At 38.3% G+C, this 17,589-nt stretch overlaps 1 protein-coding gene across 1 annotated transcript in view; it reads left to right on the top strand.

Annotated features, from left to right (window-relative positions):
• Nucleotides 1-7,556, top strand: part of ALKBH5 (alkB homolog 5, RNA demethylase) — a 36,670-nt gene extending 29,114 nt beyond the window's left edge. The window contains exons 3-4 of the mRNA XM_074207889.1: nucleotides 4,014-4,169; nucleotides 5,603-7,556. Of these exons, the coding sequence (XP_074063990.1) occupies nucleotides 4,014-4,169; nucleotides 5,603-5,780 (334 nt within the window). The 3' untranslated portion in view covers nucleotides 5,781-7,556. The remainder of the gene's footprint in view (nucleotides 1-4,013; nucleotides 4,170-5,602) is intronic.
• Nucleotides 7,557-17,589: the final 10,033 nt, after the last annotated feature.

Here is a 17,589-nt window from a genome sequence, read left to right as displayed (position 1 = left end):
AAAATAGAAAAGTAGATCAATGGAACACAGTAGACAAAGGAAGAAATAATTGAACTCAATAACCCAGAGCTCAGTAAATCAGACTATTTAAATTACTTAGGAGAGAAAAGTACAAATGGGGGAAGATAGGAAGAGATAAGGTACAAAAAAAAACCCTAATTGCAAATAACTATAATAATGTATTGTTTGATTAAACCCAAAGAATTGAGCTTCTAGGATAAGAACTCATTATTTGACAAAAACTGCTGAGAAAATTAGAAAATCATATGGCAGAAACTAGGCATAGACCAATATCTCACACCCCATACGAAGATAAGATCAAAATGAGTACAGGATTTAAATTTAAAGGGTAATATCATAGACCAATAGGAGGACAAGGGGTAGTTTAGATTACATTAAATCAAAAGGTTTTTGCACAAATAAAACCAATGCAATCAAGATTAGAAAGAATGCAGAAAGCTGGGAAAATTTTCACAGCTAGTGTTTCTGATAAAGGACTTATTTCTAAAATATATAGAGTGGGGTGGCTAGGTGGCACAGTGGATAAAGCACTGGCCCTAAAGTCAGGAGTACCTGGGTTCAAATCCGGTCTCAGACACTTAATAATTACATAGCTGTGTGACCTTGGGCAAACCACTTAACCCCATTTGCCTTGCAAAAACAAAACAAAAAAACCCAAAATATATAGAGAGCTGAGTCAAATTTATAAGAATACAAGTCAGTCTCCAATTGATAAAAATGGTCAAAGGATATGAACAGGTAGTTTTCAGATGAAGAAATTAAAGTTATCATATAAAAATGCTCTAAATCATTATTAATTAGAGAAATACAAATTGAAACAGCTCTGAGAATACTACCTTACACCTAATATATTGGCTAAAATGACAACAAAAAAGAAAGTGATCAATGTTGGAAGGATGTGGGAAACCTTAGAATACTAATACACTATTGGAGTTGTGAATCAGTCAACCATTCTGGAGAGCAGTTTTGAACTATTCCCAAAGAACAGTAAAACCCTTTGATCCAACAATACCACTACTAGGTCTGTATCCCAAAGAGAACACAAAGGGGGGGGGTATACAAAAATATTTATAGCAGCTCTTTTCATAGTGGCAATGAATTGAAAATTGAGGGAATGCCCATCAGTTGAAGAATGTCCAAACAAGTTATGATATATGAATATGACGAAATACTATTATTCTGTAAAAAGTCATGATCCAGGCAGACTTCAGAAAAAGTGAAAAGACTTCCATGAACTGGTGCTGAGTGAAGTGAGCAGAACCAGGAGAACATTAACAATGACATTGTTTGATGATCAACTATGATGGATGAAGTTCTTCTCAGCAGTTCAGAGATCAAGGACAATCCTAAAAGATTTGTGATAGAAAATGCCATCCACATAGAGAGAAAAAAACTATGGAGTCTGAAAGTAGATCAAAGCATACTATTTCCATTTTTTAAAACTTTTATGTTTTTCTTTCTCATATTTATTTCTCCTTAGTTTGAATTCCTCTTTACAACATTACTATTATGAAAATGTGTTAAACATGATTGTATATATACGACCTGTATCAGATTACTTTCTGCCATGGGAAGGGGGGAAAGAAAAGTGGTAGAAAAATGTGGTACTCAAAATCTTGTAAAAAGATGAATGTTGAAAACTGTCTTTGTATGAATTGGAGAAAATAAAATAACAAAAAAAATTGTAAAGATAAATAAATTATTTAGGAAAGCACTCCCTATCAGATAAGGACTGCTGGAAAAATAGAAAGCAGTCTGATAAAATGATGCTTCCAAAATGATGCTTCCAGTATTTTCCCTCTTTACATTTGGATAGTTGTAATCACTTTTCTTCAAGCTTTAGTCTTATCTATTTTGCTCTCAAAGCCCTGAAATGACATTAACTCTTGAATCAGCTCAAAATTTTTAATTTATAGGCTTCAAGAATTGCTGTTCCTTTTTTTTATTCCGCTACCTCCTCCTTGCCTTCTTTCACCAATAACACTCCTTCCCCCTTACCTTTTTTGTTCCCCTCTCTACTAACCTTCCTTTTTCAAAGGTGCAAACTTTTTAAGCCATTGGTTAAAATGTGTCTGTCACTCTTACTAAGAGAATGCCTTTAAAATAAATAGCCTTCATAAAGAGAAAATTTTTTCTTTCAAGGTTAGATTTTTTTTTGTTGTTTGTTTTAGAAATAGACAAATTTCAATAAATTTAGAAGATTAACGTTTTTTGGGTCAAAAAACAAAATGGCAGCTAAAATAATAACTGGTTTTCCTCTATGGCCCATCTATGTCTATCAAAAGTTATTTCAGAGGCGGCTAGGTGGCGCAGTGGATAGAGCACTGGTCTTGGAGTCAGGAGTACCTGAGTTCAAATCCGGCCTCAGACACTTAATAATTACTTAGCCATGTGGCCTTGGGCAAGCCACTTAACCCTATTGCCTTGAAAAATCTAAAAAAAAAAAAAGTTATTTCAGAGAAGAGTGCTAAGGCATACTCTGAGCAATGGCAATGTCATTGGATTAAGTGTCACTGTACAAAAACATTCATTTGAATTTATGAGTTTTAGGGGTGTTTAAAAAGATATAGTCATAAGGAGCTTCTCTTTAATGTGCAAGTTAGCTTCATATTTTCAAGCCTTAGTTTGTAGTACCATAGTCATCAGCTGAAGTGACAATAGGGAGGGAGGAGAAAGAAAGAAATGGGGAACAAGCATTTATTAGGTGCCTACTATGTGCCAGGCATTGTGCAAAAGCACTCTACAAATATCTCATTTGATCCTCTCAACACTCTTGGAGGGGGAATAGTTGCTATTATTTTACACACTTGCCAAAGGTCACTAGTATCACTAGCTAGTATCTGAGGCCAGATTTTCATTTTGGTCTTCCTGTACCACCCACCTAGCTGTCCAGTTTAATAGTAATACATATTGCAAATTCATAGTCTTAGTACTTTTTTTTTCCTAGTGATTGGTATCCCCTGTAAAGACTTGACTTTTTGAGTTAGATGTATACCCACTTCCCTTGAAGGACCTTTTATTTGACTCCAGGGCTATGAAGTCCTTGACATTTTGTTTTCTAGCAGTAATGAAATTATAGTGGATGATTTAGGCATCCACTGGTTTAGAGAAGAGCAGCTATACTTCCTTTTTTTTGCCTACTAAAAGTTTATTATTTTTTTCTCAGTTACTTGTTTAACATTCTTTTTTAACTTTTCAGTTTCAAATTCCTTCTCTTCTCTGTCTCCCTTGAGAAAGCAAGCAATTTGAAATAGATTATGTGTATGAAGTCTTGCAAAACATTTCTGTATTAGCCAAAAACCAAGAAAACTAAAGTTTAAGATCTGCATTCAGACTTCATCAGTTTTTTCTCTGGAGATGAATAGCATTTTTCATTTTAGGTTCTTTGGAATTGTCTTAAATCATTACATTAATCAGAATAGCTAAGTCATTCACAGTTGATCATCAAACTATATTACTACTCAAATAAAATCTTTAATAAAAGAATAAAAACTATATTGCTTATCCCAAAGAGAACATAAAAAGGGGGAAATGTACAAAAATATTTATTGCATCAGTGGCATCGAATTGAAAATTGAGGGAATGCCCATCAATTAAAGAATAGCTAAACAAGTTATGCTACATGAATATAATGGAATACTATTGTTCTGTTAAAAAAAAGTCATGGTTGGGGTGGCTAGGTGGCATGGTGGATAGAGTACCAGCCCTGGAGTCAGGAGGACCTGAGTTCAAATCTAGCCTCAGACAGTTAATAATTACCTAGCTTTGTGACCTTGGGCAATCCACTTAACCCTGTTTGCCTTGCAAAAACCTAAAAAAAAAAAAAAGTCATGATCAGGCAGACGTCAGAAAAAAGTGAAAAGACTTGCATGTACACGTACAGTGTTCTCCTGGTTCTTCTCATTTCACTTTGCATCAGTTTATATAAGCTTTCCTAAGTTTTTCTGGCTTTCAAAAAACACTGCTGATAATTCTTTGTGTTTCATTTGTAGGACAAGACTTGATGCTCCACGATTGGAAACAAAGTCCCTGGGTAACTCTGTGTTACCCCCTGGTTATACTTCTGATCGTCTATCAGGAAGCAACAGGGACCAGATTCTAAAACCAAAGCGGTCCCACCGAAAAGCAGATCCAGATGCTGCTCATAGGTATGAAGTACATTGGAGCTTTGCTTCTGATTACCTTAAATAGCATGTCTGTTGAAGTGAAAGGAACTGAAGAAGTCACAGACTTTAGAGCATTTTCATAATTTTTTCCATATTTTCTCTCCAAACCCAGCAAAGGAGATTTTATAATAATAGTAATAATCATCATCATCATAATAATAATAGCTAACTTTTTACATAGCACTTTAATGTTTGTCAAGTGCTTTATATATGTTATCTCTTCTGATCCCTACAGGTAGGTACTTTCGTTACCTGGGAGGTAAGTGGATGAGGAAACTGAGACTAAGAGAGATTAATGATTTGCCCAGTGTCACGTAGTTAGTAAGATTTGAACTTCAGGTATCCTGCCTCCAAAGAGATATCTAGGTGGTTCACTGGTTAGTACTCTAGGTTTGGTGCTTGAATTCAAATCCAACCTTAGACATGAGCTATGTGATTCTGGGCAAATCATTTAACTTCTGTTTGCCTTAATTTACAGAGAAAGAAACGGCAAACACACTCCGTTACCTTTGCTAAGAAAAATCTTATGAACAGTATTGGTGTGCTATGGTCCACAGGATCACAAAGGATCAGACACAACTGAACAACAATAATCCTGACTCCCAGATCAGTATTCTTACCTATCACACTACCTAGTACCTCTTATAAGTAAGGGATTACAGCAGACTATATTCTAATATTCCTGACTTCACCATTTCTATTTGATTTAAGGCAAACTGAGAGACAAGATTCTCTTAACAGCTTGGTAGTCACTCTTACCTTACATAGGTACTTGAGAAGAAGAAACTAAGATAATTTTTATTGCTTGTAAGGGAAAATGTCTCTTTGCTTGCATTTAATAGAAAATTTTAGCAGGTGAAAAGAGCCATTCTTGACTCTAAATCCAGAGCTCTTTCCTATTCAGCCTATCATTTGTCATTTTACAGAACCGTTGAGTTTTTGAACTAAAAGGAACCATTCATTAGCAGTACTCTTACTCTTAATTCTGAAATGGAAATACTTAGATTTAAAGAAAGAAAAGGGTTGGGACAGCTAGGTGGCACATTGGATAGAGTACCAACCCTGGAGTCAGGAGAACCTGAGTTCAAATTTGACCTCAGACGCTTAATAATTACCTAGCTGTGTGACTTTGAGCAAGTCACTTAACCCCATTTACAAAAGCCAAAAAACAAACAAAAAAAGAAGGGTCATGGATTTAGAACTGGACTGAACCTTGGATGGATCATCTGATTTAACTCTCTTACATTTTAGAACTGGAAAAAAAAAACCTCAGAGGGTAACTTTCCTAGAATAATGCTGCTAGTTGAAGACCAGACCTCACTTCTATTCTGTGTCCTTTATGCCATTTGATATCAACTTTCAAAGTATTTTTCTACCTCCTACCTGTAATTCTTCCTTTTTATCTACCCCAACAGGCCACGAATTTTAGAAATGGACAAGGAAGAAAATCGGCGTTCTGTCCTCTTACCAAAACACAGGAGGAGGAGCAGCTTCAGCTCTGAGAACTATTGGCGAAAGTCTTATGAGTACACAGAGGACTGTGGAGAGGATGATGGGAGCCCAGCTCGAAAAGTGAAGATGAGAAGACACTGAGAAATGAGCAAAAAGACTCAAGCTGCAGAAACCAGCCTCCCTTCTGTGAAAACTTTCTTTGGCTGTTTCTCATAGCTCTTTTTTTTTTTAAGAGTTTTTTTCCTTCATTTTAGGGCTGAAGAAAGGAACTGGGACAGGATCTGAATATTTTTTGTTCACTCATTTTCCTGAATGGAAATAATATTGAGGCATCTTTGTTGCTGGGGAGCATTGGTTACCACCTGGTCAGTTAGATGGGCACTTTGCCCTTATCAAACAGATAAAGTTCAAGCTGTGCTAGGCTGTGTTTATTTAAAACACCAAAAATGTTTTACTGTTTCACTGCTGAAGATTCAAGAAATTAGTCCTTTTGCTTTAATTGTAAATTTTTAAAAATGTTCTAAATATATTGTTCGACCCCCTAGAGTTGAAACTTGGTCATGGCCTCTTCATGCTTTACCAACTTTATAGAAAAGGGCTTGCTAAGCCTTTAGTCTCCTGTTGATTTCTTTTCTCTTACCTGCCATTTGGTAACTGGAATCTTGAAGTTTGCAAATTATTTTTCCTGCAACAGATTTCCAAGTTGCTTAGGACATCTAGCTGATAGTTTATGTGGCCACTGCACCAAGTTCTGTTTTTTTCCCCAAATGTGCAGCTGTCATACTTCTCAGACAGTTCTTGACCATTCCCAGCAGCCCAGGAGAAAGGGGGGGGGGGAGGTGGTACTGGAACAGAGCCCTTCGCTTAAATAGCATGATTTTGTTCATAGGTATCTCCTTTCATGCATTTGGCATATGTGTGAATATTTGGATAAGTTAGAGTCTTCTCATGTTTTGGTCGGTTTTAGAAATTTTTCTAGCAAGGAGGACTGATATGTCCTTCCAGGTCTAGGGTTTGGAATATGGAAAAGTGTCATGGCGTGTGGTGGGTTTTTGTCTAATCTTTTTTGTCTTCACTCTTTCCCTTCTTTCCTGATGAGGAACTAGCCTCGGAGAGGTCTCCATGTTACATGTTCAACATTTGGCAGTATATTTTCTAGGTCCCCCTTAGAGAAGGTTTCTCCTTCTCTACTGTCCCCCCTCCCCAAGACTTCAGACTTCAGAGGGTATCAACTTTTGAAAATTCTTATTTTTCTCTCTTCTTTTAGCCTTTTAATTCTTATAGAAAGGGAAATTTCTACAGGTTCTCATGGCTTAGTGTTGGCCATGAGGCTGAAGAGGAGAAAAGAGTTGACTCTGATGGAAATTTTTATTTCATCCTGGATTATCAGTTTCTTGGGAGGGTTGTGAGAGTTGTGAGTAATGGGAAGAGCCTTTATAATATTTTTAAAATTAAAAAAAAAAAACAAAAACACTTTAGCAACTTTCAATGAGTCAGGCCTATATAAAACTGAAGTCTTAATCATTTTGATCTGCTAGGAATTCTTAGTAGAAACAGGACTCCATTGGCCATATAGGTGACTCAGGAGAAACCTGACTCCTGCTGCTAAGACCTTTACTTTCTTTTCCCACCTGATCCTTCTCTCTGTTCTGTCCTGTTGACTTAACTTGTCTGAGGCCTTGAAGGCTCTGGAGGTTTGGGGTCTAGTGATAAATTTAGAATCCTCTTTTGAAATATAAATTTAAAAAACTTCTCAGATTTTGATTCCTTGAATCTGGATTTAAGTACTAAAGCAGTTGCAGCTTTATTTTTTTTACAGCTTTTTTCCCCAAAAAATTATTTGTAGTTTTGTGTGTTTGGCACTTTGCTATGATCTGTGTGCTCTACAATAAAAACAAAATCTAATATATTTTGAAACATATTGTCTTATGCTGTCCTAAAGAGTGACTTTATTTTGTTAAGTTCCCCTTCTCTACCTTAACCCTTTTTGAAAAAGGAATCTCTTCCATTAGTTTGTGAGGGTGGACCCATACAGCCTGCATATAGCTGATGAGGAGCCTGGCACCAGGACAAGTTAGTTGGTAGTGTCTAAGTAGCTTGCTTCACTAAAGGAAAGAAAAGATGTTCTTTAGATAGATTGAATCCTGACCTAGGCAGTGGTAGTCCTGAGAGAGCACTTTGTCTCTTGAAAGGCTTACAAAATCCAGGCAGGTTTAGGGTATGTAGTGAACCATCTCAATGTAAATCCATTGCCCCATGATGCATATACCACCCTCAGAAAATAATAGCATCCTTCTGTACCCATCAGGACCCCAGAACACCCTCATTGATGGTTTGCCCAACTACAGATTATATCCAAGTGATGTTTATCTGTTTTTTAGTTACCTAGGTCTGGAGTCCTGTGCTAGCTTCCTCAGTGGCAGATTGTTGCCACTTTCTCACTTCCCCTTGATAGAAAAGGTAAGGAGATATAACAGTGATTGTTCTGGGAATCTTCCTCTTCCAGTTGAGTGCTGGGCTTCACCATACTCCAGACTACTCTGTGGAGCTACCTAGTTCAGACAGATAGCTCTTTAGCTGGAGAGGAAGGCCTTCTCAAACCAGACCACAGGACTTAGAATTTACTTGAGAAAAATTAAGGGCTGACTTGATAGGTGGCCAGATTACTTGATTTGTATTTGGGTCTGACAAGTCCCATTCTTCATCTCTATCCTTTAGTGGATCTGAAGGGCTAAAGTGAGAGATGGAGAGACTGTCTTTTTTTTTTTAAAGGAGAAAAGCTTCCCAGGCCCAAAGTATTTTATGTGTCTCTTGGATACACCAGAGACAGACAGGCATGTTTGATTCTGTGGTATGAAGAAGTATGAGATGTGGACAAGCAGTTACCCTAGTGCAGTCTCTTCTCTGTGGACTCTGAGTAGCACAAGTAGGATCTAATATATGTTGATTTGAATTGCAGGGGGAAGGATGCGGGAACAGGGTTAATACAGGTAGGAATTTGAATTTTATGAATTCAGTCAGAACCTTACAAGCACAGAATTAGCTCTTGTATTTCAGCTCACAAGGCCTACTTCTCAATCTCCCACTAGTTTATATAGTATTATTAGACAGTTCACTTAGGAGTTATCAGAAACCAGCTGCAGCGGGGTCCCAATGGAGACAGAACCTGAGGACGGCATGCCCACAATTTCCCTGGCTCCCTGGTTGTGTGTATAGGGCAGTAGGGTGATGGCACAACCCTGTTTTACCGGCATATCAACTGCAGCAGCAAAGGGAACCCAGCAGAATGAAAAGGACTCAAAACAAGCCAGTTTCTTTGCCCGGCCTCTTCTTAAGCAAAACTGTCAGCAACCTTGACCTGATAACAAGAACCTTAGCAGTGACATCAGGATTGAGTCAGGCCTGTAACCTGGGTTTAACCAGACCCAAAAGGAAGAAAATGGAAAATTGGCTTTGGCTAGAAGTGTCAGTAATTATAATTATGTAATTTGGGGTTTTTACTAGAACTGTTGAAAACCTTGGCTTCAGTCTCCTCTAGAGAACACAATGGTATTGAGATACACATCCCACTAATCCCTTTTGGTCTCTTGACTCTTCCCCTCCTCCCCCCATCCTCCCCTCCCCCAGCTCAACCATATGGTAAAATCTAGGTATTTCTAATTCCAGCTGGTTAAACAAACCACTGTAAAAATCCAGACTCTTGGAAAGGGTTTTACTCTAGAGAAGGAGCTCACAAACAGGTGGGTAGAAGGTCATCTCCAGGCACCAGTCTTGAGGTCCTCAAGCAGGTGGTGTCTGGGGCCCCAACAGACAGCCTAACAGTCGGTTTTCCTCAGACCTTGTGCCCGGGTGGAAAAAAAAAATCTCAACTTGCAGGTTGGACTGGGAGGAATTCAAGCTTGCTGTCATCTTGAAATGTCAAATGCTACTTCCCCTCCTGCCTCGGGATTTCCTTTTGATGAGCTGTTTTATAGCTGGGCACTTAACTGAGAGGAGCAGAGGAGGGATGGGTGCAGTCCTTTGAAAAGAACTTTATTACAAAAGTGGCAATATTTATTTTCTTTAATATTTCATAGAAGTATAGTTTGTTACAGAGCTATACAGTGCAAGACCCAGAGATGCACTGGGATTGAGGGGATGCCTGTTGGGTATGGGGCAGCTAGTCATTCTAGTTAATTCTGAGAATTTTAGCTGGGCCCCCCACTGTTTGTATAAATTGTTACATTTAATGTAATAAAAGCAGGAAGCACTGGTCTGTTGTGTGGTGTGATTTTTCTCTTGAGTAGAGGCATCCATCTCATCCCGTCTTCACTTAACTTTGAGGTCTCTTAATTCAACATTCTCTTTAGTTGAAAGCCAAGGAAAGTCAAATGTAACTAGAGCTAGAAGTCTGTTTATAATATTTAAACATGAACACACAGGACAGCCCTAAGATAGTGTGGATCAACCCTCCACACAGGCAGGATTCAGAGATAAGAGTAGAGAGCTTCCTCATCTCAGAGTGGGTCCTTAGCCTTTTCTGTGTAATAGATTTCTGGTGATGCCTCTGGATCCCTTCTCAGATTAATGCTTTTAAATTCATAAAATAATAAAATTACAAAGAAATAAATTGAATAGGCATCAAAATATTTTTAAAGTCCATGCACTCCCATGCTAAGAACCCCTGCTAGTCCAATCTCTTCATTTTCAGAAAGTTGGGGGTTGGGGAGATGATCAAATTTGAACTGACAAAAATTAGGTCTATGTCCAAAAATAGATGATACATCATATATATGTGCCACAGAAAACAATGATTAATTTGAGCTGAGATTATCAAGGAAGGTTCCATGATGAGGCAAGACTTGAGTGGTCCCTTTGAAGAAGGGTTAGAATTGGACTGGTGAAAAGGAAGGGGGAACATATGAAGTACAGGGCCCAAAAGGAGTACTGAGTGAGGAGGGATTGTGAGGACTGGCTAAAAGGCTGTGTCTTGGGGAGCTAGGGAAGGCCCTATTTAACAGAAAAGGATTAGAAGACCTTATATTTCTCTTCTTCACAGTCTCCAGTAAATGAAGACTTTGCTGCCAGGAAAATCACCTGTGTTTACCCTCCTGCTCTCTCCATTACTGTTCTTGAAAAGGAAAATGAGGACAAGGAGGCCAAGCTGAGCTGATCCTGCTGGCTCACACAGACCCCCCATATTCACAGTCCTGAGGTAACCAGAACAAATTTCTCCACTTTCAGTTGGGGAAGAAGAGACCCAGGGAGGAACAAATAAGCATTAGAGCTAGGATTTGAAATCCATTTCACTTTTTTGGAAACTAATGTCAGATTGAGGCAAGCTGATGAATTCCATGCCCTGGAGGACACACACACACATACATACACACTACATGTGAACATATGTGCACACAAACACACACAGAGTGCCAACCCTCATTTCTCCTAGCCTGCAGAGATCAGACAGTAAAGTCAAAAAGGTGGTGAGTGGCAGAGCTAGGTTGACTACATAACCCCAGTTCTCCCTTCACCCCTCTCTCTTATACACAGAAACACATGCATTCATACAAGGATCTTGCAGCTACATCTGATGATAACATTTTTGGTTGTTTAATCTGACTCTTTGTGACCTCATTTTGGGGTTTTCTTTGGCAAAGATACTGGAACAGTTTCCCATTTCTTCAGCTCATGAAGACGATGATGCAAACAGTGAGGTTACTGACTCTGGGTCACAGCTCAAAGTTGTCATCCTGTCTTCAGACTCAGAACTATCCATTACACCATCTTGCAGTCCCTTGGTTTCCCTTAGTGAGGTCTCAGTGCTGAGCTTGGTGGGGAGGTTGGGAGTCTAAAATTGGGGAAGTCGGTCCAGGAAAAATCAAATGTGAAAATTATGAGAGCTGTGAACCCATCCAGCCTTTCTGGAGAGCAATTTGGAATTATGTACAAAGGGCAACAAAAATGGACATACCCTTTGATCCAGCAATACTGGATGGATCTATACCCTGAAGAAATGATGAAAAAGGGTAAAAACGTCACTTGTACAAAAATATTCATAGAGTAGCCCTGTTTGTGGTAGCAAAGAATTGGAAATTAAGTGAATGTCCTTCTATTGGGGAATGACTTAACAAACTGGTACATGTATGTCATGGAACACTATTGTGCTATTAGAAACCAGGAGGGATGGGAATTCAGGGAAGCCTGGAAGGATTTGCATGAACTGATGCTGAGTGAGATGAGCAGAACCAGAAAAACACTGTACACCCTAACAGCAATATGGGGGCGATGATCAACCTTGATGGACTTGCTCACTCCATCAGTGCAACAATCAGGAACAATTTTGGGCTATCTGCAATGGAGAATACCATCTGTATCCAAAGAATTGTGGAGTTTGAACAAAGACCAAAGACTATTACCTTCAAACAAGAAAAAAAAAAAAACATTATCTTATTATGTAATTTTACTATCTCATACTTTATTTTTCTTCCTTAAAGATATGATTTCTCTGTCATCACATTCAACTGAGATCAATGTATACCATGGAAACAATGGAAAGACAGAATGCCTTCTGTGGGGAGTGGGGGGAGGGAAGCAAGAATGGGAAGGAAATTGTAAAACTCAAAAAAATCTTTCTTAAAAAAAGGGGAGAAAAAGAAAATTATGATAAGCTGTAACATGCAAATAGATACAAAGGGATGGATACAAGGCCCAAAGATGCTCAGACAGCTGGGTCTGGGGATGACCACATGGAAGGAGGTTTTCATATAGTAAAGTCTGCCAAGCACTTCAGCCTCACTTCAGCCAGCATCCAGTTTGTAGAGCAGCAGATTGGGACAAGCCAAGAGAGTCCAGGACTAAGAGTCCAGCCAGGCTTGGGAGGTTGAATTCAATAACAGACCTTGGCAAAGACTCTCAGGAGGGCCTAAGAAGACACATATAAGGGAAGTTGGTGGGGAACTGGATAGGATGCAAGACTTTTAGTCAGGACAGCTAGGTGGCGTAGTGGATAAAGCACCGGCCTTGGAGTCACAAGTACCTGGGTTCAAATCCTGTCTCAGACACTTAATAATCACCTAGCTGTGTGGCCTTGGGCAAGCCACTTAACCCCATTTGCCTTGCAAAAAAAACTAAAAAAAAAAACAAAAAAACTTGTAGTCAAATTCTGCCTCAGAACTAGTTGTGTAACTTCGAGCAAATCACTTGACCTTTCTCTGCCTCAGTTTCTTCATATGTACATGAGGATAACACCAACCAACCAAACGATCCAATATGATAATATGTAAAATATTTTACAAGCCTTAAAGCATTATGTATAGGCTAGATAATATTATTTGTCTTCAATGGATCTTAAGGCATAATTTCTGCATTTTTTCCATTTTTATTATTTGTGAAGCAATACAATCTCCTACCAACTTTCTCCCTCTTTGTATATGAGTTTATATTATAAGGCAATGTTATCCTTGGGTCTCTTCCCTTAGGAAAACAACTTATTTGCAAGCTAAAGGAGATTTTTGGATTCTTTGGATCACTTTGGATCACTATGACATTTGTTTTTTCTCCAGTGAATTTTTTTCCTTTATCCATTTCAAAATTATCTTAGCTTCAATAGTTTGGAGTTCTTATAATTGTACAGTATCTCCTAATCTTTATTTTATCTTCTAATTTGGTGGTGTTTGCTTGACTACAAACTGACAGTGAATTATGATTCCCACTTCAGATATTGGTTGTTTCCTTTCTATTGATAGTCATTTCCCTTGCCTTCCCTTCTCTTCTCTTTCTCTTCCTTTGCCTTTTTCTTTTCTTTTTTTTCTTTTTGATATCAAGCCTACCTATGTCAGCAAAGCTAGTAGTATGTCAGCCACCACAGACCTGATCCTAATATTCATTGACACAGAAGCTTTGACCTCCATTTCCAACCTGGAGTTCACTCCTCCTTAGGTAGGATGGATACTCCCAGGAGGATTGGTCTGGTCTTAGTACAGATACCCAATCAGCTTTAGACTACCGTCTGGCATTCAGAACTCCAGAACTAAACAATCCACCAACCTCAGTTCCCTTTTCCTCACCTCCCCAGCAGGGATTACAGGCAGATGCCACCATATCTGGCCCCATTTTCATTTTTTGTGTTATTACAATTTCATGCATGCCATACCTAAGGCCTTTCAACTCTTTATTTATTTGTTTGTTTGTTTACTTATTTACTTATTTTTAGGTTTTTGCAAGGCAAACGGGGTTAAGTGGTTTGCCCAAGGCCACACAGCTAGGTGATTATTAAGTGTCTGAGACCGAATTTGAACCCAGGTACTCCTGACTCCAGGGCTGGTGTTTTATCCAGTACACCACCTAGCCACCCCTCAACTTTTTTTTTTGAAGAAAATATTCAAGGAAATGCCCATTTTATTTGGTGTTTAAGTTCAGAATATTTTTAAAAGGATATATTCATGACATATAAGTGTAAAGTTTCATTTCTTGATGTTCTTCAGCAGATTCTTTTTGCCATTTTTCTATACCCAACTTTTCACTCACCTTACCGAATATATCATTTTTCTGTGGGCAAGTAGGTAGCATAGTGGATAGTGCACTGGCCTGGAGTTAGGAAGACCTGAGTTCAAATGTGACCTCAGACTCTTACTAGCTGGGTGAGCCTGGCCAAGTCACTCAACCCTGTTTGTTTCCTCTTCTGTAAAATGCACTAGGTAAGGAAATGAGATCACAAGTTGAACACATCTAAAAATGACTGAACAACAATACACACCTATATTTGCTAATTTCTCTAGGTTATTCAAAATTGCAAGTCCTACACAGAGAACTCTCCAGACTTTCCCACAAATGGTAAGGGCCCAATTTCAGACCAGATAAGACCCTACACATAACAAATGTACTCCTGTTCCACTTTCTCAGGGCCAGGCTTCCTATATCTCCTCTCCTGGTTCCAGGGGATGATCCCAAAAATTTACCATGTATTGTGTTCTATATAGCCCCTCCACTGTTAGGGACACGACTAATGCTTCAATTTCATTTAATCACTCATTGTATAGTTTTCACAAGAGACTATTTTATTTCAAAAATGTAAAAACTTTTCCTGTAATACCTGAGTCATAGTCTCCCTTAGGCCAACTCAGTCTCAGTGAGGAGGAGTTTCATAACTTAATTCTTGCAGGGTAACACTCCCAACATATTCAAAAGTGGCCTGACTGCTAGTTGAATCCTTCCATTAGGCTAGAGATTGAAAGGCATTTCCAAAGATTGCTCCTTGTTCTTGGGGATATGAATGTTTGTTTCAATGGCTCTCAAACTCAGAGTCTGAGATGGCAGGTTGCTCTCTCCTGACAGCCTTTGGAACTCATGAGAGTCCATTCTTTTCACCAAGAATGGAAAAGAACAAATAGACAAAGGACCAGGGATGAAGGTCCATTTTTCAGGAACTACCTTGACCTCAAGGAAAGAAGACCCTAAGGTCTTTCCCTTTACAATTTAGACTCTCAATGATTATGAACAAAATCACTAAAAAAAATTGAAAAGAGTCAAAAAGGAAGATTTTGTTTTTGTTTGGTCCATTGCAACTCTTTGTGACCCCCATCTGAGATTTTATTGGCAAACATACTGGAGTGGTTTGCCATTTCTTTCTCTAGATCATTTGACAGATGAGGAAACTGAGGCAAACAGGGTTGAGTGACTTACCCAGAGTCACCCAGCTAGTAAGTGTCTGAGGCCAGATTTGAACTCAGGAAAATGAATCTTCCTGACTGACTCCAGGCTGTGCTCTATATCCATTATACCATCCTCATCTAACAAAGCTTAGGCAAGTCGGTTTTGAATGCTTCTGAAGCCTGGGTTTCTTCACCATGTCATCAGCCAACTAGTAATAGTAATAGTTATGGCATGTCTACACCTGCTCCCAAGCCTCTACCCAAAGCACTTCTCATATCTCATATATGTGTGTGTGTGTGTGTGTGTGTGTGTGTGTGTGTATCTTTTCAGAAGCAAGATCCCTGCTGTCTTTCTGGTAAAGAAGTTGTATCAGTCAAGCCAATTGATGGGTTTGGCACATTCATCAGGCCCCTCTTTACAGCTGCACTTATCTTCATAGTAGCTGCCTTCTTGGCTTTTTGGAGAGGCAAATAAGATTGATTGCATTGCCTTGACTATGAAACTAAAGAAAAAAAGAAACATCATCTGCACGCACGGGTTCAGAACTGAGAATAGCCCCTTTTTGGAGAAGGAGAGGGCCTGCACCTCAGCAGATCCCCCTTATGATTTGATATATGATTAACTTCTACCTTCACTGGACGAGGCTCTCACACTTAAGAGTACCGGCAGGGAAATTTATGTTTAGAGAGAATCTGTAAGGACTGTGTGATTCTGTGACTTGGAAGGGAACCACATAGCCCTGAGAAACATTTTGTCTTTTTCTTGATTTCATGGGTTGCCATGGCCATTGAATTCATTGACCTATTAATCAGCTTGCTGATGACAAACTTCTCTTCACTTAGCTATGCTGGTCCAAGTGGTCATTGGGCTGCCAAATTCTCTATTTAAAAAATGAAATTTGTAATTTTGCTGGTGTTAGAGAACTCCCAGTGAGAAAATTCCTCAAATAGAACTCTAAACTCATACTTTAAGAGACTTGCAGGGCAGCTAGGTGGTACAATGGATAGAGAACTGGCCCTGGAGTTAGGAGGTTCAAATCCGGCCTCAGACACTTAATAATTACCTGTGTGACCTTGGGCAAGTCACTTAACCCCATTGCTTTGCAAAAAAAAGAAACTTGCCAAGGACAGTTGTCCCCAAAGTAGGGAATGAGAACCCCCATGGGATGACCAACATCATTCACTATAGTGAGAGAAGTCCTATTTCTATTCAGTTTTACTTTAACAAAAATCAGAAATTAAACCACGAATGTTTCATAAGATATTTTGAGGAAAATTTCTACCAGATGGAAAATTTGATCATGGTGCTCTCACTTGTTAATTTTAAACATATACAGTTTGCATATTCCTGGTGAAATGGATTTGCAGATTATATTATCTACTTTTAACTAAACTGACCCTCACAAAATTTCAAGGGTCTGACATTCTTCCTGAGAAGAAACTGTATGGAAGGTAATACTAAATATTATTTTTTATTTGGCTTTTGCAAATCAGTGGGGTTAAGTGACTTGCCCAATGTCACACGGCTAGGTAATTATTAGGTATTTGAGCCCAGATTGAAACTCAGGTCCTCCTGACTCCAGGACTGGTGCTCTGTCCACTGCCCCCAAGGTAATACTACTAATATAATAAAAGAAATGAACAAGAAAATGGTAGCATCTTCTCTTCTATTACTGGCAGGAATTCTTCATCAGAGACATTATGAAGCAAAAAACAATGAATGACAGTCTAATTAGATCTGATGAGAAGTCGGCCAAGAAAATTCAAAATCACCAAGCAGATTACTTGAAATGTAAATTTATATCCACTATTGTTATTGTTAGAGCTTTCCCAAAGTGTGTATTATACCTTGTGATATTGAGAAACTGATTTACATGCATTGATTACTACAATGAAACCATCACAATAACCAGGACATTTTAAAACTAAGCTTTTGCTGTCAAAAATGATGTTTCACTAGCAAAAACTTTAATGTTTCAAAAATTTGGGAAAGGATTTTCAAAGTTATCTTAAAATCTTCCCCTAAAAAAAGTAAACTTTTTCTTTAGATGTTTTCTTTTTATTTTGAACTTGACAAACAAATATTTTCATATGCAGAATATTTTTAAAACGATTATATATGAAAACAGGATTTTCAAACCTAATTTAAAATCTTTCCCTAAAAAAGAGTGAATTTTTTCTTTAAATTTTTTCTTCTTCATTTGAACTTAACAAACATAAAACAAACAAATATTTTCTAATACAAAAAATAAAAAGAGGACTGAATTTGAAAACAGAATTTTCAAACCTATTTTTAAAAATCTTCCCCTAGGGGCAGCTAG

Source organism: Macrotis lagotis, chromosome X (genome assembly GCF_037893015.1).
Source record: "Macrotis lagotis isolate mMagLag1 chromosome X, bilby.v1.9.chrom.fasta, whole genome shotgun sequence".
NCBI lineage: Eukaryota > Metazoa > Chordata > Mammalia > Peramelemorphia > Peramelidae > Macrotis > Macrotis lagotis.
This window is presented reverse-complemented; position numbering and strand designations above follow the sequence as displayed.